The 21,822-nt window shown below is 36.7% G+C and overlaps 1 protein-coding gene and 1 long non-coding RNA gene across 7 annotated transcripts in view; both read right to left on the bottom strand.

Moving 5' to 3' along the window:
* nudt4a (nudix (nucleoside diphosphate linked moiety X)-type motif 4a) overlaps nt 1-21,822 on the bottom strand; it is a 43,599-nt gene that overhangs the window by 10,738 nt on the left and 11,039 nt on the right. For 2 of the 6 annotated variants that reach the window (NM_001310061.1, NM_001310062.1), the window contains 1 exon segment: nt 7,772-7,882. The exons of 2 other annotated variants lie outside the window; for them this stretch is intronic. In NM_001310061.1, the coding sequence (NP_001296990.1) occupies nt 7,772-7,882 (111 nt within the window). 6 annotated transcript variants of the gene reach the window in all.
* LOC147839692 (uncharacterized) lies at nt 8,465-13,077 on the bottom strand. Its single transcript, XR_015514838.1, has 2 exons — nt 11,863-13,077; nt 8,465-11,805 (listed from the first exon to the last, which is right to left on the bottom strand). It is a non-coding gene; the product is annotated as an uncharacterized LOC147839692 (long non-coding RNA).

Genomic DNA, 21,822 nt, shown 5'->3' with positions numbered 1-21,822 from the left:
CTATAATAAATGGTCTGTACTCTCTCAGAAAAAAAGGTACACGTGGTACAAATAATGCTCCTTGAGAAACAGTTTTGCCCTTTGTGAAAGTTGTAAGTTATATGGTTCAGAAAATACCTCTTATGATACTGTTCTGTGCATTTTATGGTATAATTAAAATGAAGGAACACTTGAGGCATTTTTAGAAATGTTTGGTAAGAATTTTTGCGCTGTTAAGGTAAAAAGTGTCTTGACACTGTGGTGGTAGTTTTATGAATCAGATTTGTACCTTTCATGACGGTACAATATTGTATATGCAGGTTTTAAAATCCAAAAGGAACATTTTGCTTTTCCATGGTATAAACCGTGTCCTTAAAGGTGCAAACTGCAATGGTACAAATTTGTTTCTTTGTCTTAGGGTACAACTCTGTCCCATAAAAAGGTACTGCCCCAATGACAAGGGTTTGTACCTTCTTTGGTAAAACATTGTATCATTTTTTCTGAGAGTGTAGGGTATTTAAGATGAAGTTTCACAGAGACATTCTGAGGACACCAGGTATATTAATATTACATATTTGGGGAAAATGGCATTACATGTCCCCTCAAATATTCAATTCAATATGGCATTAATTTAACACAATATGTAAAATCATTAATATTTTGATCCATTTCAAAATCTGTTGAGGCGCAATGGGTTTTGAACAGAAGGACAGAAATCAGATTTCATTAAATATGTTGGTTTGGAAAGACACGATACTGTCAGATTTTTATTTTCAAGCAGCTTAAAAAAAAACACGAAAGCTTTGGGACATCCCACACCTGGCAAAGCCCCTGGGGGAAGCAGTTCGGGGTCCCATGAGTGTCGCCATAGCCAGGGGCATGCCATAATTCCGAGACAGGTTTATAGACTCCTACAGGGTCACTCTAACACTTGAATGGCTCGAGTTACCTTTTAAACCATTATGTAATAAATAAATCCCTCGAAGTAAAAATAAAGTCTTGTGTATGACAGCCAAAATCAAATATAAATAAATAAATAAATAAATAGGCCAAATATAACTTCATTGTACAGCCTTTTTTATTGTTATGCAATTATGCTTTAGTCAATGGACTCAATGATTCAATTGATGAGCTGAATTTGACATATAAAAAGAAACATCAAGCATTCGCTGATTTATTTTATAATACAGCCAGACAGCCCAGTCCTACTGTAAATGTCACCATTAGCACCATAAAAAATGACATCCTTAAAACCAGAAAACGCCGGCTGCTGTAATTAAGCTGCATTCAAATTGGGCAACCGCAAGTGTCCCAACACCGTGACTCCTGAACCTCTGGGACATGTACATTTCAGACGGACGAGGCCAACGGTAACAGGACACGGTTTCTAAATGTCGCTGCAATGCTTCACAGCTGTCAACAAATTACCCTCTTGGCAACCTCTTTGACGGCCCTTCAATGTCAGGACACAGCCCATCCTTGAAAAGAACCACATAACCATTAGCCGAGATAGACATAAAAAGATTCATTTAGCGAAGCCTCTTAAATTGAAGATGACAGAAAAACGTGCCGATGGACATATTGTGAATGACGATTGGGTGGTGTTGGCAGAGGTATCACATGATCATTGCTTTCATGCCGAAATCTCGACAGCGGAGTCAAAGGTGTGGGAAAAAACTGACTGGAATGCAGCATGAGGGTTTAATGGATAGTTTAGATGCATAAAGAATGAGTAAGCTTAATCTGATTTTGTGCATTTAATGAAGATCTTTAGACCAAAGACATTTTTTTTTTAAACTTCTTTTTTATGCTTCACAAAAGAAGAAAATTGAACAATTTTAACCATCAATGTCATATTGTTTGGGTCATTATTTGACTTAGTTTAAAGCAGAGGTTGGCAAACTACAGCCCGCAGGCCATATGTGGCCCGCTGAACACTTTCATCTGGCCAGCGAGGAAGTTTTTAAAATGCTGCTTCTGAGTAACGGTTTGGTTTCAGAATTAGTAAATGAATGATGCAATACAAGTGAATGATGCAATACAAGTGAATGCCTATCCGAGAGTGAACATACTCTCGGATAGTAAAATGCACTCGACCGTAAATGACTGAAAATAAGTCAGGCAAAAAAATGTACTCTGAATGTCGTGTGTTTAAGGTAGAATGGACAACAAAATACTTCTTCACCAATATCTGACAGAAAGCGGTAGGTCTAATATGCCAAGAGAGTATTGTTGTTTTTTAAGACTACAACCTAAGGGGCCGATCACACCTAACGCGCATTTACGTTCCAAAAATGTGAGATGCACCGCACTGCCTTTTTGTTGACAAGAAAAAAAGAAAGCATGGTGTGCTTTTTTTATGTCTTTAGGCAACGAAAGAATCAGCTTGGTATTTTGTGAGAATGTTGCTGTTGATATTTATATAACTTTATTTTTAGGCTCATTGTTCACATTAACGAACTCATAATAACATGACTTGGAATAACAAAGATTAATATTCTTCTTCTGTTTTACCTCATAATTTTATAATGATTGATATGAGCATATTAATACAAGCTCAAATGCGATTGTTGTGAATTTAACTCAAATTATATAATGTTTGCTGGTTAAATGTGTTATTTTTGTCATAGAATATATTTTCCATGCGTATATCCACTTTAAAAAGTTCTTTTATCAAAGATTTGTGGCTTTATCAAGTTTTATGATGATTGATCTGTATATTCTAAAAGCAGTGCAAATTAGATTATTGTATTTTGTTAATGTTATTGTTATTTTTATTATTATCATTATTATAAGTATTATTATTATTACCAGCATGAGTATATTATAGTTATCAAGTTAATAATCTACCATACATATCTTTAATATTATTCTTCCATGTGGGTTTGTATAATTCATAATTAGCATTGATATAGTGTTTTCTTTTTTATTTATTTAGTTTTTATTATTATTATTCATTTTTTTTGCTTATTCTCATTGCTTTGTTTGCTGAACTTTATTTTTCTTTTCTCTTTTTGTTTCTTTTCTTTTTCTTCTACTCCTCCCCTTCCTTTTCTGTTTTATTTTATTTTTTTTTATTTTTTTTTTATTATTTTATTATTTTTTGTTTATTATTATTAGTTTATTTTCTCTTTTCCTTTCTTTCCCCTTCTACTTACTACTTACTACTATTATTATTATTTATTATTATTATTATTATTATTTATTATTATTATTACTTGTCCTCTCCCTGATTTCCCATCCTCCCCTCTCCTCGAAACCTTTGTCATAAATGGTATTACTTTTATTTTTTGTAATCATTATTATTATTACTGTTCTGACTTGTCCCGTTATCTTTCCATTATCATTATTACAAGTATTTATACCATTATCATTATTAAGGTTGCAGTTGTTGTAGTTGTAGCGGTAGTAGTTGTAGTAGTAGTAGTAGTAGTAGTAGTAGTAGTAGTAGTAGTAGTTGAAGTAGTAGACATTGTAATAGTAACGATTGTTATTGAGTAATTGTTACAGAGATTATTGAAGTAGTAGTTCATGTAGTAGCAGATGTCATTGGTATAGTAGTAGCAGAAGTAGTAATGGTGTGGTTGTTACAGTAGTAGTTGTTGCTGGTGTAGTAATATCAGTAGTAGATATTGTTGATGTAGATGTAGTAGAAGTGATTGTGGTAGTGGTGGTAGTAGTAGTAGTAGTAGTAGTAGTAGCAGTAGACGTTGTTGTATTAGTTGTAGCAAACGCTATAGTAGTATCAGTAGGGGTAGTCGTTGTAGTAGTATCAGTATTAGTAGACATTGTAGTAGTAGTAGTAGTCGTGGTTGTGGCTGTAGTAGAAGCAGTAGTAGTTGTAATATAAGTAACTTTCTGTAGTAGTAGTTGGTGTAGCACTTGTGATTTATTATTATTGTTGTCATTTATTACTGTTGTCCTTTCTTTCTTTTTACTCTCATTTTTACTATCATACATTAATAAGCATTGTAGTTACTCCCTACCTCTGACTGGTTTCTTTCTATATGTTTTATCTATATCTGTGACACTTGCTACATTTATTGACTGTTTTTGTTCCTTATGTATGTACTCTGACCTGTCCACCAAGTTACCTTTACATGCATACACACACTCACACGCACATACCAGTACATGACTATATTGTTGTTGTTTTTGTTTCGTTGCTTTGTATTTGTTATTTGTTGATGTTTTCTTGTATTTGTATGATTTTTGCATATTCTAATAAAAAAAAAGATTATTGTAAATTTGACTGAATAATTAACTTTAAGACTTATTTTTAATGTGTTAATATATGTGTTTTTTTCTATCTTTTCTATTCTCCACTGTAAAAATTATTACATTATTATTATTATTATTATTACAGTATAAGGGATTATTTTATTGTTTTATGATGATTGATAAGTAATAATAAATATAAATAGCAGTGCAAATTCATTTGAATCTGTTTTGGTTAAAGTGACATGTTTCTGTCTGATATTAAATGTTCTATGCAGACTGCCACTATAAAAAAGTTGTTTTTTGAAGGATTTGACATTTGGCCCTTCACTTGGTTTACAAAACTTGATGTGGTCTCTCGGGTCTAAAAAGTTTGCCCACCACTGGTTTAAAGGGTTAGTTCATCCAAAAAAAAAATTATAATAATTCTGCGTCAAATCATTTACTCACACTTCACAAACTTTAAAGAATTTCTTTTCTCTTTTGAATACAAAAGAAGATTTCCTGGAAGACAACCGATAGCCATTATCTTCCATACTCTTTGTTTTTCCTATATGTATGTCAATGGCCATTCTCCAACATTCTTGTTCATCAGAAAAAAGGTTTACAATCTCTTTTGAGGGTAAGTAGATGGAGAGTAAATTGTCATTTTGAGGCAAACAATCCATTAAAGTTAACCAGAAGTGAATTAAACCACGATGATGACTGGTCGCAGCTTGCTGTATTGTGTTACTTTTTTAAAAATAGAATAGTATATACTGCTAAGCATGCAACACACAGTATGCATGGTGTAAAGCAAAAAACATCTTGGTGACAAGATATGGGACAGCTGCAAACCATAACTCTCACCTAAACATGTCGATACTGTAAACAACAGCCCAAGAGACTACCATTAACCAGTAGAGCACTTGATGACGCAAACCATCTTCAGTTAACCAGTAAAAATAAGATAATGTTGTTTTTTTACACTAACAAATACATCAATAATATGGATTAACTGGGGAAACGTGAATGCTGCTAAATATGAATAAAGGTAAAATGTTGTGAAACTTTACCACAGTTTCAAAAAATTTGCAGATGATTTGAGATATTTACATTGGAGAAATATTCAACACATCACCATTTTTCTCAAAAAACAAATATCTAAAGGTGCTGTTGACTTGGATTTTCACCAGATGTTGATAACAAACAAAGAATTGCATATATGAAAAGAAAACAAATCTAGTTCGTTTACAAATGAAGTGATGTGTAATAAAATGAAATGACCCAGGAAAAAAGTATTGAACACATGAAGAAAGGGAGCTGTAGAAAGGCAGTGAAAGCCTAGACAGCAGCTAAAATTACTCAGAAGTTCTTCAGCCACTCTCTGCCCTTCCGCCCTTCGTCAGTGTAAATTAATATCCGCTGCTTCAGTCCAACATCTATATTACCAGGATGATAAAGAAGAAACCAGAGTGGACATTTCAGCAAGACAATGATCCAAAGCACAGCCAAGCAAACATAGGTATTTCTTTGGTAAAAAAACAAAAAACAAAGTCAACAGCACCTTTAGAAATATTTTTTCTGAGAAAAATGTGTTTAATACTTATTTCCCCCACTGTATATGTATTTTAAGGAATAATTAAAGATGCTAATACCTATTTCCCCCACTGTTTATATATACACAAGGAATAATTAAGGAATAATTAAAGATGCTAATTTTTTTGCATCATTGCTCCAATCTTTAGTTAAACATGATCCTTCTTAATAAATCCTTTGAAAATGGCGATTTGGTGGTCAAGAAAAGATTTCCATTATTGAACATATTATTAAAAATAATACTTTTGAAATGTTTTTTTTTTTGATAAATATTCAGTTTAACAGAACTGTTTTGATTTTAAATCCTTTGCAATATGTTAACAGGTCCTTGATAAATCTATTAAAAAAGATATCCAACTCAAAGTCAGCAGGAAAAACCAAAATCACCATGTAGATGTGTGAAAATATATATTAAAAACAGATACCGACAAACATTTTTAAAAGTATTCATTTATTTTCCTTCAGCTTAGTCCCTTTATATATCAGGGGTCGCCCCAGCAGAATGAACCGCCAAATTATCCAGCATATGTTTTACACAGTGGATGTCCTTCGAGCTGCAACCTAGTACTGGGAAACACCCATACACTCTCACATTCACACACATACACTACAGCCAATTTAGTTTACATATAGCGCATGTCTTTGGACTGTGGGGGAAACCGGAGCACCCGGAGGAAACCCAAACGAACACAGGGAGAGCATGCAAACTCCATACAGAACTGCCAACTAACCCAGCCAGGACTCGAACCAGCGACCTTCTTGCTGTGAGGCAACAGTGCTAACCACTGAGCCACCGTGTCACCCCTTTAAAAGTAATCACAAAATATTAAATGTATATTTTATAAATGGGCTTTAAAAAAGCAGGTTTTAACTGCAAGTTAAAATTTGAGTGTTGGTGATTTAATAAATGGACAAAATGCATCTTTTAAAATTGAAAAGTACATTTAGCATTTTCAGGCAGCTATTTTCTTTGTTCATTTTATTTTTGGATTAGTCCCTTTATTAATCTGGGGTTGCCACAGCGGAATGAACCGCCAACTTATCCAGCATATGTTTTACGCAGCGGATGCCCTTCCAGCTGCAACCCATCAAAGGTAAATTTAGCTGTTTTTGCTGTTTAAAAGTAAATTATAAAAATACTAATTATTGAAAAAAAAATATTAAAATGGTTTTGTGAAAAGACGGCCACAGATTAGCACCTTCCATGCTTAATTTAATCATAAATAATTAAAATTAAGCTTGGAAGGTGCTGATCTGTGGGCGTCTTTTCACAATCTGCACAGCATTATAATGTCTTTTTTTATTATTTGCATTTTTATAATTTACTTTTTACCAACAACAGCAGCGATGCTTAGCTGCCTGAAAATGCTAACTTTTCTTTTCAATTAAAATAGATGCATTTAGGCCATTCATTAAACCAGTGGTTCTCAAAGTGGGGGGGGGGGGTGGTTTGGTGATTTCCAAAAATCTATTTATTTTTTATTAAACCAAAAAAATTACCATATTTTATCCATAAATTTTTTTTTATAGTTTCTATATACTAAATAGGTACTATAGTAGCTTATAGTTGTTCTATTGGATTGCAACCCCTGGGGTAATTACATTATATTAAAGACACACATGCAGCAGATTGATTTTATAATACCAGTTTAAACCTTTTGGCACATTTACAGCCTTGACATCCATTAAAAAAATTAAACGAAGAACAGACTTGGGTCTACTGGTGTGTGTGCGCCATTGCGTGCAAGATTTCTGTATTTATGCGAGTCCCTGGCATTGTTATTTTGGGGGTCGCAGTCTGAAAAGTTTGGGAATCCCTGCAATAAACCACAAAACTTTAATTTGAACTTGCAATTAAAATCTGCACTTTATAGCCTATTTTTACCAGTTTAGATTTCCAGACAGGAGTGATCAAACGCGGTATTGGAGGTTCATTCAAACCTTCTGTAACTTCCTCCTCTACTTGAGGAGCTGGAGCTGAATTTTCAGGTCTCACCTCTTCATAAACCTCTCGGACCGCAGCTCCTCCAGGCTCCTCTTCCGGCTCCATCCCTCCTCCAGGAACGATCCACTGATCTGGGTGTCGACTGCTGCTAACCAGCAAAACCTGCCGCACACACACATTCACACAAACAGAGCTGAGTCAGAGTCCAAACTCAAACGCTCATCAACACTTTGTCAGAACATCTTGATTACATAACCGAGTTTAACCTGATACAGCTCACAGCACATCAATCTGCAAAAATACCATCCATCTGATGAGCATCCTGGCCCTCTAAGTGAGAGATTGGCCTCCATATGCAGTATAGAAATTCATTTAATTTAAAGTGGCAGTCCATGTGGTTATATCATGTGGAGCACAAGATGATATTTAATTTTGTTAGTTCATGTAGTGAATGACAAGGGGTTCTCTTTTGTCAAGGGGTGTTCGAGATGTATTACTGTCTACTATATTACCGTAAACATTGTTATAATGATATGCAACCTGAGATTATCCAGCATGTCACTCACATTAGAAAAAACATTTCTCGATAGTTTAAAAACCTCCACTGAGAGATGAAGACTTTCTAAATGGAAATAATTAAGATATTATTTAAGTATATGTAATTTCCTTTTCTTTTGTTTAGCTGTGCCTTTACTGAAGGAGCACTGTGCAACATCCGACAGATCATACTATTATATCATAATATTTTATTCTTTTATAACCTGTTTTAAAACATTTTAATCTGTTTTTAATCATTTTATTGTTTGTTTGTTTTTATTTTTTCATACTTGTCTTTTTTTTCTTGTTTATGTAAAGCACTTTGAATTGCCACTGTGTATGAAATGTGCTATATAAATAAACTTGCCTTGCCTTCCAAAAAATCGAATTTGAGTTCAATTCAAGATTATTTGTATAGCTTTTCACAATAATTATTAATTAAAATATTAGACACAATGGGCTCTATTTTGACAATCTAGACCCAAAGTCGAAAACGCAGGGTGCAATAAGGGCGTGTCAGAATCCACTATTGCTATTTTAACGACGGAAAATCTGCTTTGCGTCATGGCGCATGGTCTTACAGGCTTGAGCTTACTCAATTAGTGAGTTATAGGTGTGCTTTGAGAATAAACCAATCAGAGTCTCATCTCCCATTCCCTTTAAGAGCTGGTTGCGTCACTTCATGGTGCATTTGCTATTTACATGATGGACTTTGTAAGTGGAAAAACCGAACCCTTCACTAGCGAGAAAACAGTTAAATGAAGCATGTACAGCATGAGAATGAGAGATAAGCCTTCTCATTTATTCCTTTCACTTTCACTCTCAAGGATAAGGAAACGTGTTGTATGCACAGACATCCATTAGCCTACATAATTAATTTAGTTTCTTAAGTACAAAGATTTGATTTAAAACTATTTCTAAATTCAGTTCTATTTTCCAGCAAACAAATAAATGAACAATAATAACAAAGTGTGTTCAAAAACTGAGTTATATCCAATACACACGCTGTGCCCCATATGGTCTAAAACCTGACAGGTTGGCAAATCTAAGCTTGTTTTTAATAAACCAAATAAAAATATGCATATAATAAATAATATTGCTAATAATGATAACAATATTCAAAAGACAATTTGTTGTGAATAAACTGAAAAAGCCCCTCGAGATGAAGAAGCCATGAAAGTATGGTTTTTATATTTATGTAGGCTAGAAAATAATATGTTTTGTAATATTTTAATCCTTTAATTCGTTTTCATTTGTAAAGATATTTGCGTATTGCTGTACATCCTGTGTGTGTTAAGCAGTGTGTAAGCGAGGCGAACAAATAACATGCTCTGCGCTGGACTATAGACCTGCTTTGATCAGGTCTATTGAACAGTATATTTAAGTTCCTCAAAATAGCAACGCGCCAGCAATGCGCCTCAACACACCTCCTTTTTCAGACCAGAACGCCTATGGGCGCACATATGAGCGCAAATGCATTTGTTATTTAAACAGCGTGGTGCAAAAAGTCAAAACAACTCTTGCGCCGAGCTGAAACTACAATTGCGTCGCGCCTTGCACCGGGTGTATGATAGGGCCCAGTATCTTCAAACGCTAATGATTTATAAATTTGAGGAGTGCAAAAGACTGTCTGGGTTTATCTTTTACAACAAATACTGTCATAAATGCTCTCTGCATTCCACTTAATCTTTCAAATAATGAGATTTTGGTCAAAAGCATTCAAGGACAGGAAAATGTGAATACCAACAAAAGCTTTATAACTGAAGGAAACTCACTGAAGGACAAAATTATCTTTTCAAAATCCTTGTAACACCTTTTGAGCTTGATTATTGTTTGGCAATATATAAACACATACATACACATACCAAGTTTGACAATGCAGCATTTCATTATGCTAAAAATGTATTTTTAGTAATAATGACAGCAGCTGGTTTGGACATACACGCTTTAACTCCAACTAATACAACTAACAATATATTAAAACTGCATTTCTGTCTGCACAATGAGCTTCTGCATTACAGTCACTTAGAGGCATCAATCTCCACTACTCTTCTAGAAGGCAATCGTATATATCTGTGGAATCACTTCTTATAAATAAACCTCCAGCAACAGCTGCCCCCACCATCGCAGCAGATTCTGTCAGCTCAGAGCCAAGCTCTGCTTTGGGCGGTGAGGTGTGGGAGCGAAAACAGCTGCTGCCAGACCAGGTGACCATGGGAGAGCTGGAGGCATCTAACAGATTCTTAGATAGATTACACATGTTAGAAAAAACTACTGTACCATATTACTGATTAAATCATTCAGTTACAGTAGTTGCTAAAAAACAAAACTACAGCATGGTAGTGTTCATGTACACTTTCATTCAAGTAACTAATGTAGTCAAGTCAATATTAGGATATGTGATGCGTTGAGCTAAATTCCATATCTATAAATATAAGCTGTATTCATTCAACTTTGATTTGTTCAATGCTCATCCGTGAACATTTTATATTAAAACAAAAGCAAAGAAGTATACTAAAAGCACAAAACAGCAACTCAAAAAATACATTTTGAATAATGCGTTGATAATGTGTCTATTGTTGGCAAAATAGCCTAGTCAGGGCGTCCTGAGTTCGAATCCCGGCTTGAGGACCTTTCGCCACTCTACCCCCCTCTCTCTCTTCAATTTCGCTTCCTGTCTCAATACTTTCCTATCACAAAAAAAATCTTTAAAAAAAAAAACATAAATAAATAACGTGTCTTATAATGTTAGTAGAAAACTGACCTACTTACTTAAACTGACATCAAATTTTATACACCAAAATGGAGACACAGAATTTTTCTAAAATAACATCATGGTGGCTATGTGGTTAGCACAGAACCCAGAAGGTTGCTGGTCTGAATCTCAGGGTGCTTTCACACCTACACTTTTGTTTCGGAACCTGTCTCGTTTGCCCAGTTAGCGTGGTTAGTTTGGCATATGTGAAACCACCAATCAGATCCGCGCCAAATCAATCACTCCGAGATTGCTTGAATGAGGTGGTCTCGTTCGATTGAAACAAACTCTGGAGCGGATCGATTGCAGTAAGAAAGTGATACGATCCGAGCACTGTTAAATAACTGTGTTTTATGGCTATGTAATAGGCATACGGCTATATGAAGAGAGAATTATGAGTAGGGCGGGAAGTTTCGCAAGTCTCCGGATGCCCGCAAACGAGTGAAAATCTCCCGGTAATCTTGTGTCTCCCTCCCGGTCCTCAAATAGGCTACATCACGCACCCTTCTCACCACTCCCCACGAGAAGGGTCTGGCTGCAGACTCGGTGCAGTGCAATCTGAGCTGCATCCAATGCTTTTTAATGCGTTCACCTAACCCCACCCCTAACCCTACCCGTCACAGTGATGTCACTCAATCAGCATCACTGAGTGATGCAATCTCAGCTTGCATCATAAAGGCTGCATCCAGATGCTATTGCTCCCCACCGCATCTCTCCTCACTTTTCAGACACGTCGCGCGCACCTTGTCAAACACCACCAAACCACCACCTCTCCTGACAGCTGAGCGGGACTCTGCAAAATAAACCCTGACACTCTGACCAATGTGAGGAGAGTTTACTCACACGTGACTTGTTTTAGCTCTTTTGGTCTGATTAGAAACATTGCAGTGTGAAAGCGAACCATTCAAGAGCAAAAAGCAACAATGTAACAATTGTAATCTCTGTTTCGGAACAACTGAATCGATTGACAGGTGTGAAAGCACCCTCAGTCTTCCTTAAATTAAAATACACAAGACATGTCACCGAAACCCCCGTCTTCGATTAAAGGAGCCAATCATCTATTGCTAAAGACTGATTATTCTCCGAGGGTAGAGCTTAGTCTAGACTGCTTCTATGCGCTTTTTTTGCTATAAAGAAACTTTTGTCTTTTTGTGTGGAGTTTGCATGTTCTCCCAATGTTTGTGTGGGTTTCCTCTGGGTGCTCTGGCTTCCCACAGTCCATAGACATGCAGTATAGGTGAATTGGATAAACTAAATTGGCTGTAGTGTGTGAATGGGAGAGTGTTTGAGTGTTTCCCAGCACTTCGGGTTGACCTCTCAGTGCTGGGTTGTGGCTGGAAAAGCATCTCCCAGTAAAAACATAAGCTCAAAATAAGATTTTTGCTGCTTGTTCAAACTTCTTATTTAAAAGGAGCAGATCAACACAATTCTAAAGTTTTTTTTTTTTCTTTGTCAACTTAATTGTTTTGTTCAATCCAGTTAACTTAATGAATTTGTGTTGGGACAACGAAGAAATTGTGTGGAACCCAATCTTATTTAAAGTGCATGCCAGAATTGACAGTTCATCTGCTGTAGTTCGACCCCTGATAAAGCAGGGAATGTGCCAAAAGTAAAGTGAGTGAGAATCTATGAAGTTAAGATTTACAAAATTGCATATTAACTTCTAATGAAGTTTTTGTAATTTCTCAACATGTTTGTGTATTTTATATTAAATTAAAAAAAAAAATTTTTTATTGTTTTTATTTATATCATTCTGTCTGGAGTTTGCATGTTCTCCCTGTGTTCACATGGATTTCTACTAGGAGCTCTGGGACTGAGATTTAGGGCCTACTCACACTATGCCATCCGTACCATGCCCAGGCCCGTTTCCTGGATCGTTTGAGAAGTGTGAGTTTGCTGAATCGGGCTCAAGCACGGTTCACTTGGCAGGCCCTGGCCCGGTTGGAAGAGGTGTGCCTGAGCGCAGTTCACTTGGGCTTTGGCGCGGTACACGTGTGTGAGTGCAAAACGTGCCAAAGCCCAAAACTGAAAGCGAGACGTGACTTTTAAAGAGCCCATATTATACATGAAATAGGGTCATATCTTGGTTGTAAGGGTCTCCAACAACAGTCTAATATGCATGCAAAGTCAAAAAACACTTTCATGGTCTTATAATCTGCATTTATTTTTACCTAATTATCCCAGCGACTCCCGTATGAATCGTCCAGTGATTCATTTGTTCCCAAACCCCTCCTTAGCGCGAAGCTAATCTGCGCTGATTGGACCGATGACAGTCTGTCACGATTGGTCAACTGCCTTCAGTCAGAGAATGAAATGCCCAATAGCTAATCAGCAATATAAAAGTAATCACAGTTCATACGCGCTCCATAGTGTAGGCGTGGATTTTAGCTGCCACACACACACACACAAACACACACACACCTCTGGACGACAACGCTCCCGCTTCCGCCCGCACCCGCCAGGTTTTAGCCTGAACCCGACCGCTCCCGCTTATATTTAGAATTTCTTGTCCCGGTGCCCGAACCGCCCCGTTTTCTGCCCGCCGCGCCCGATCCCGCTAAAGAGCGGGGGAGAACATAACCGAAAATCACCCAGCAAAACAGTCCAGAGACAGCCAGACAGAGCTCTCTCTCTCTCTCTCTCATACGCGCGCACTAACACATACACACAAGCGCCAAGCAGACACACAGGCAGGCAAAGCTCTGTCTCATTCGCATAGCAATATCCACGATATTGCTAGACAGCCCGCTCCCGTCCCAAATTAAACCTGTTACCGACCGCTCCCGTGATTGATTCGGAAATTTATTCCCACGCCGCAGAAATCTGGCGCGGGGACAGCCGCGGGAATGCAGACCTCTACCACGGAGCTCCGTAAACAAACAGCACGCGTCGCGTTTTTAACGTGACTTTGCACGCGATAAGAGAATATAGCCAGTTAACCTGATACAGTACACTCGGTTACAAGTGACAAATCACAACTAAATACATTTGCAAGCTAGAGTCAACGAGGCAACTTTAATCGCACGTACTTACATTTGAGAAATGGAGGAAGAAACTCATCCTGACGTCCATTAGTAAGTTAATCTTTACTGATCCTTACTTTAACAAACGCAGAAGAAGTATTCTTTGTAGCATGTAGTTTCCAGAAGTTTCCAACTGCTTGGCTATAATGCTGAGGTTTCATCTCTGGGTAGAGAATCGATAATGTCCATCTGCAGTGTGACTTCAATCGACCGGCATGTTTGTGTGCGTGTGTTTGTGGGTGTGTGTGTCTGGGTTTCTGCGTCAGAGGGCGGGGCCTCAGGTTTGAAATCTCCGGGGTTTGCGCGTGCACGTGAATAACTTGGTTTCGTTCGTACGTCATGGCGAAACACCTAATGAATCGGTATCAAGGCGACTCGTTTGAAGCACTATGAGTCGACTCTTTTATAGATGAATCAACCGTTTTAAACACTGTATTCTTACAGATTTAAGCCTTAGCTGGATACTTCACTTCACTTAGAGCAGTGTTACACACTACATGGAGGGGAATTTTCAAAAACCCATAATATGGGCTCTTTAAGGGACTGTTTCATATGGATTTATTAATCATTCTTAATGTTCAATGAACGCAAACTGCCGTCGTTTATTAAAGATGCAAACTCCTCACTTCACGACAGCTGCGCGCCTTCAGCAGACCTCCTCATTCCTGCAGCACGAGAGCTTTATGGTTGTTTATGAGCGCCAAAAGTGGCGGATCTGTACAGCGAAATATCTGACTGCGTGTCCCTGCACCCCTAAGGACTGTTTGGCGAAATATTTGACGGCATATCAAACGACTGAAACGATATAACTAGAGAAATCTCCACTATGCTGCTGAGTGAGAGAGTGCTTCTCACTGAAGAGCGCAGCAGCGATGACGTAAGCGTGCCGAAGCCCGTTTGTGGTGTGAGCGCGGGCCGTCGGGGGAGACGGGAGGGGGACAAGCGTGCTTTGGCCCGGGTCGAGGCAACTGTACCTAGTGTGAGTACGGCCTTACTCACAGTCCAAAGACATAAGGTATATTGGCTGTAGTGTGTGAATGGGAGAGATTCCCAGCACTGAGGGTTGTACTCTAAGAGCTAGTTTGTGGCTGGAAGGGCATTCGCCAGTGAAACATACACTCAAAATTACATTTTCACTTCTTGTTCAAACTACTTATTTAAAATAAGCTGAATCAACACAATTCTTGAGGATTTATGTCCAATCCACTTAAATTTGTAAAAACAATTAAGTTAACTTAATCAATTTGTGTTGGGACAACATGAATTGTGTAGAACACAACGTTTTTTACAGTGTATGCCAGAGTAATCGACAGTTCATTCCCCCATACCAGCCAACATTTGTCCTTGAAAATCTAGGAGACCAGGGGGGTTGGGGTGGTTAGTTTTCTGGGAGAAATAACAAAACGAGAGGGTGGTGGGAGATGGGTCTGAAATACAGGAGATTCCTGGGAAAAACGGGAGTGTGGGCAGGTATGTCGACCCCTGATAAAACAGAGAATATGAGAACAACAGTAAAGTGAGTGAGAACAACATTTGAAGTTGGGATTTCCAAAATTGCTTATTAACAACTAATGAAGTGTTAGCGATTTCACAATATTTTTTGTGTAGTATATTGATTTAATTCTCTTTTGTTAAATATTTTTTTAATAGTTTTTTTTTCATATTGCTTTCAATATTAGTTATCTAAGTAAATCAATTCAATTCAAATTCAATTTAAATGAAAAAGACTAAAATCAAATGCATAATATTATCTCTCATAATATTAATCACTCACTCATCACTTGTTCCAAACCTGTTTGAGTTTACTCTTTCTGTTGAACACAAAGGAGGAGGATATACTGAAGGATGTTAGGAAAAACATACATTGACATCCATTTTTGGATGCCAATTTCTGCTTTATCTAAAGTATTTAAAATATTTTGTTTCAGGTTCAACAGATTTTTAAAAATAATTTATATATATTTTAATAATTTATATATATTTAGATATTTATATGTATTTTTATAACCACATAAGTGAGACTAAATAGAAAAAACATTTTTAATTATGGGTGAACTATGTTTTTAAAAGTTATATTCCTGAGTCATTTTCAAACTAAATTAAAATTAAGGTATTCTAAAGTCAGTTCTGAATGTTGCACAACCTGTTGCTGTTTGTAGAACATTCTATCAGTCGATGAAGGTTAAAGAAAATATTTACCGATATAGAGTAAATCAAGGACTTTCTGAAAGCCTCAACACACAGATAACAGCTAAAACCCAGCACATTCATCTGGACAACGTTACTTAAAACTCCTTAAATCAATTAATCAAAGTTTTGCACCATTAAACAAAGATTAATTAGCTACTAAGTTTCGAGCATCTGCTGGCATACTGACCCAGTTCAGAGCCCCACTGACACTGAAGATGGAGTGCATGTTCAATCCCAGCATGAGCCTGAGGAGCACGTGTGGCCCCATCCACATAAACAGCACCCAGGAGAGCTGGAATATTTTCACTTGGGCAAACCCCAGCAGACAGTGGCCGCCTTCCAGTTACGATAAACATCAGCGTCAGGGCTGTGTTTGGCGTTTCAGGACAGTCTGTCGTCTATTTGTGGATTAGATTATTACATTTATTACAAGATACGGTCAGAAATTAACAGGGACGTGTAGAGAAAATGCCATCAAACTAAAGTATTATAAGCATTTAGGGCAGAACAGTATTCAAAAATAAAAACAGAAACTGCTGAGAATTTTTTTTCTGCTATATATATTACCATATGATAAAACCAGCTTAATTCAATAGCTCGATTTGGAAAGAAATCATCATTTTAGATTCATTGGGATAACTTTGTAGGTGAGTGAATCTACATTGAATATGTTTAATAAATAAATATAATTAGTCTAGATAAATACAATTAAACAAAAACACACAGTGCTTTTTGGGTTTTCTGGGGAATCTAACAGTATTCAGGTACAAAAAGCGAATAATTTAATGTAATCAAGCACACATAGTACAATGTTTAGTGTTTGATTAACTCCAAAGAATGATTCTTTGTTAAAGCTTTACATACACTCACCGGCCACTTTATCCGGTACACCTTACTAGCACAGGGTTGGACCCCCATTTTGCCTTCAGAACTGCTTTAATCCTTTGTGGCATAGATTCAACAAGGTACTGGTAATATTCCTCAGAAATTTTGGTCCATATTGACAAGATAGCATCACACAGTTGCTGCAGATTTGTCGGCTGCACGTACATGATCTAGTGATTGTTGAGGCAATTTGAGTACAGTGAACTCATTGTCATGTTTAGGAAACCAGTCTGAGATGATTCGCGCTTTACAACATTGCGTTATCCTGCTGGTAGTAGCCATCAGAAGATGGTTACACTGTGGACATAAAGAAAAGGACTTGGTCAGCAACAATACTCAGGTAGGCTGTGGTGTTGACATGATGCTCAAATTGGTACTTTCGGGCCCAAAGTGTGCCAAGAAAATATCCCCACACAATTACACCACCACCAGCAGCCTGTATTGTTGGTATAAGGCAGGATGGATCCATGCTTTCATGTAGTTAATGCCAAATTCTGACCCTACCATCTGAATGTCGAAGCAGAAATCGAGACTCATCAGACCACGGCAACATGTTTCCAATCTTTTATTGTCCAATTTTGGTAAGCCTGTCCAAATTGTAGCTTCAGTTTCCTGATCTTAGCTGACAGTAGTGGCCCCCGGTGTGGTCTTCTGCTGCTGTAGCCCATCTGCCTTAAGGTTCCACATGTTGTGTGTTCAGAGATGCTCTTCTGCATACCTCACTTGTAACACGTGGTTATTTGAGTTACTTTTGCCTTTCTATCAGCTGGAATCAGTCTGGCCCTTCTCCTCTGACCTCAACAAGGCATTTTGTGCCCACAGACCTGCCACTCATTGAATATTTTCTCTTTTTCGGACCATTCTCTGTAAACCTTGAGATGGTTGTGCGTGAAAATCCCAGTAGATCAGCAGTTTCTAAAAAACCAGCCTGTCTAACACCAACAACAATGCCACAGTCAAAGTCACTTGAATCCCCTTTCTTCTCCATTCTGATGCTCTGTTTGAACTGCAGCTGATCATCTTGACCATGTCTACATGCCTAAATGCTATGTGATTGGTTAATTAGAAATTAATGTTAACGAACAGTTGTACCTAATAAAGTGGCCGGTGAGTGTACATTAATTTCTTGCTTTTTAATTGGTCATGGAGTGCTTACACACACACTTGTGGATTGTGCACATTGCAATTTTGATGCTCAAGCTGAAACAATATATTGTGCAGCCCAATGGCCCATGGGTGTTGCAAATAAACTAACGCAAGTGTCAATTTGTGGAAATACATTTAGATCTGCACAAGTTATTTAAAGAAAAAAAAAAATAATAATAATAAATTCCAACCGGGGAGCAGCACAAATGTCCCACACATTTAACATAAATTGGCATAAAATGTCCCTGGACAATTAAACTAAACTAATATGCTTGTCATAATGAAGGTGAAAATTGAAACTGAATGAAAAGTGATAGTTTGTGGCATTATAGTTATGTACACAAGTGCACATTGCATCTTGGTTTTAAAAGATGCCAATTATTAAAAAGGAGCCAAAAATTAAAGGGCAAATTTTTTCTAATGGCAAAAAGAAAAAATGATGGCTCATGCAATTTAATGTTTGTGGCATTTTATTTAGATATGTGCGCATTGCATCTATGCTTTGAAATGATTAAAACTGACAAACAAAACTCCCCAAAAAATTGAGATGAGGAACAAAAATGAGGTGGGATATTGATACTAAACTAGAATTGCTGTTGTCGATAAAGTAAGATGTTAAACACAGCATGAAAAGCGTCAATTTGCACCATTAAAGATTTGCAGATGTGTAGACGTTGCATCCAGTATGGAAAATAAACTTTGGCTTGAGGAAAAATAGATGAACATTTTAAAATGTTCTTTCTTTTTTAAATCTGCTGTGAAACTGAATGAAAAACATTACATTTTTGCAACAGTATTGTAGTCTAATCAAGCTATTCATTTCATTAAAATGTACAGTAAATTTCCCGGGAATCAAATGTATGACCTTCCAATTGTCAATGTTACAGTGTTATATCAGACAATCTATTGACATGCTAAACTATCTAACATGTATAGCAGCATGTCAACACAATGTAGGCTGCAAGACATTCCCGCTTTTAAGCATTTCACTTCATGTGCAAGTTTGAAAGGTAAGGCTCACGAGATACAGGAGGAAACGATTGCGGCTTATAATCAGTCACGTAGAGCACGCAGTCAAGTGCCGTTTCATTCTGGCTTGTTTTAAGGGTCATTGTTCAGGTTCAGTCCACTGGATCATGTTCGCATTTAACAGGATCATTGTTGCTATGACTACTCTGGCACGACTCTGGCATTACTGTTATTGAACCAGTCTGAACTCTGAATTCAACATCGTCTCCGAGGCCGAATGTGGGCTTCTTGGCAGACCTGCAATTACTAATGTAAATGTTTGTTAGCTTAAACTATATAGCCGTAGTTATAAGTTACTTTTGTTTGGATAGAGTTAACCGAAAAAAAAAACAGTTCAGGCGCTTCATCAAAAATGCTAAATGAAAACAAGCAAAGCCACATTCAATGCAAGTCAAAAGTGGGCGACAGAATGACAGAGGCTCAGACCAAACACACACACCCAAAAACACAAACACATTTTCAGAAGAGCTGTATCGTATTCTTCCTGATGTAAACACACGTTAGCCACACTCTCAAAAAAAATCAAGCTGATTGGAAAGTCATCAAGCCGTGTTTATAAAACATTTGCAAAAATACCCTATAGACTAATGATAGGCTGTGCTTGGAATCTTGCTGTATTTTACTATTCAGTGCACACTATGCACTCATCTCTGTGGAGAACATTGTGCTATGTGTCCCACAATTCAATGTGCTCAACTTTTAACCTTTCAAGTGAGATAAAATAAAATCTATTTGACATCCCTTTAAACAAGTGGTCCCCTCCAACCCTTATTGACTAATTGGTACCAGGCCGCATAATAAATACATTTTTAATTTTGATTTTATTTATTAAATGTCTGTAAGATCTTCTATTTAGAAAGGTCTTTTATTTAGAAAAAATTACAATATTTAATCGGTTACATTTTGGTCACTTGAGCGCCAAAATGTAACCCACAAGCTAGCAAAATGAGTGAAACATACAGTTGAAGTCAGAATTATTAGCCCCCCTTTTGAATTATTTGTTCTTTTTTAAATATCTCCCAAATTATGTTTAACAGAGCAAAGAAATTTTCACAGTATGTCTGATAATATTTTTTCAACTAGTGAAAGTCTTATTTGTTTTATTTTAGCAAAAAAAAGCAGTTTTTAATTTTTTTAAACACCATTTTATGGTCAAAATGATTAGCCCCTTTAAGCTATATATTTTTTCGATAGTCTACAGAACAAACCATCATTATACAATAACTTGCCTAATTACCCTAACCTGCCTAGTTAACCGAAATAAACCAGTTAAGCCTTTAAATGTCACTTTAAGCTGTATAAGTGTCTTGAAAAATATCTAGTCAAATATTATTTACTGTCATCATGGCAAAGATAAAATAAATCAGTGATTAAAGATAAGTTATTAAAACTATGTTTAGAAATGTGTTGAAAATCCATTAAACAGAAATTGGGGAAAAAATAAACAGGGGGGGGGGGGGGGGGGGGGCAAATAATTCTGACTTCAACTGTACATCTTTGGAAAGTTTCTTTGTGAAGGGGGAAATGTCCATTGAAGGACCCACAAACTGCTAAGGAATGCATCCATAACCTGGTGTCCAGTCCACAGTGGAAAAAAAGGTTGGGGACCACTGCTTTAAAGCATTATTTGATTTGTCTGTAATATTGCTCTAATGCAGGGTTGTCAAACTCAATTCCTGGAGAGCCGAAGCCCTGCACAGTTTAGTTCCAGCCCTGCTCCAACACACTTACCTGTAGGTTTTAAACAAGCCTGAAAGACTCAATTAGTTTGATCAGGTGTGTTTAATTAGGGCTGGAACTAAACTGTGCAGAGCTGCGGCCCTTTTGGAACTGAGTTTGACACCTGTGCTCTAATGCATACTAACTAAATAAAAGTATCAATTTCTTTCAAAAAGATCTTTCCCCTTCCTACAGAAACAAAAAGTTTTACTTCAGAGATATGGATGTTCAAACCAATCATGAACTGCACAGCATCATCTTAACATTATTTTAATGCTCTTTAAAAAACATGTTTACATTAAAAGATTAATAGCAAATGCATGAAAATACTCTGACAATCACTCAAAAAAGAAAGAAAGATGTACCATCAAAGCAGCAAGACTTAAATGTGCCTCTCACATTTGGTATAAGAAAAAAATATAGAATAAAATGTATTAACCCAGACAACTTAATCGGTTTGATTCTAAATATACACAAAACTGTGCTAAAACGGCATGGCAATAGTATTTTGGCAAAGATTACTAGAGTTACTTAAGTCATCTGTTAAAATAGTTTTCATATTTCAATATATATTTGCAATAAATAAATAAATATTGTAAAGTCAGTTTTTTTTCCAATAACATAAAACCCTAAGGAACAAAACATTGCAAAAGCTTTAGGACCATTAAAATGATCTCTCAGATTTTTAACAACTATTGTTTTTTAAATGCATAAATTTAGATTCATTTATATCGATTTTTGTTTAGATTATTTTGTACCCAGGCATGTATTGATCACCTTTTTGGGTGTCAATAAAGTTTGTGTAAATTATCATCGAA

Source organism: Danio rerio, chromosome 18, assembly GCF_052040795.2.
Source record: "Danio rerio strain M-AB ecotype USA chromosome 18, GRCz13ab, whole genome shotgun sequence".
Lineage (NCBI taxonomy): Eukaryota > Metazoa > Chordata > Actinopteri > Cypriniformes > Danionidae > Danio > Danio rerio.
This window is presented reverse-complemented; position numbering and strand designations above follow the sequence as displayed.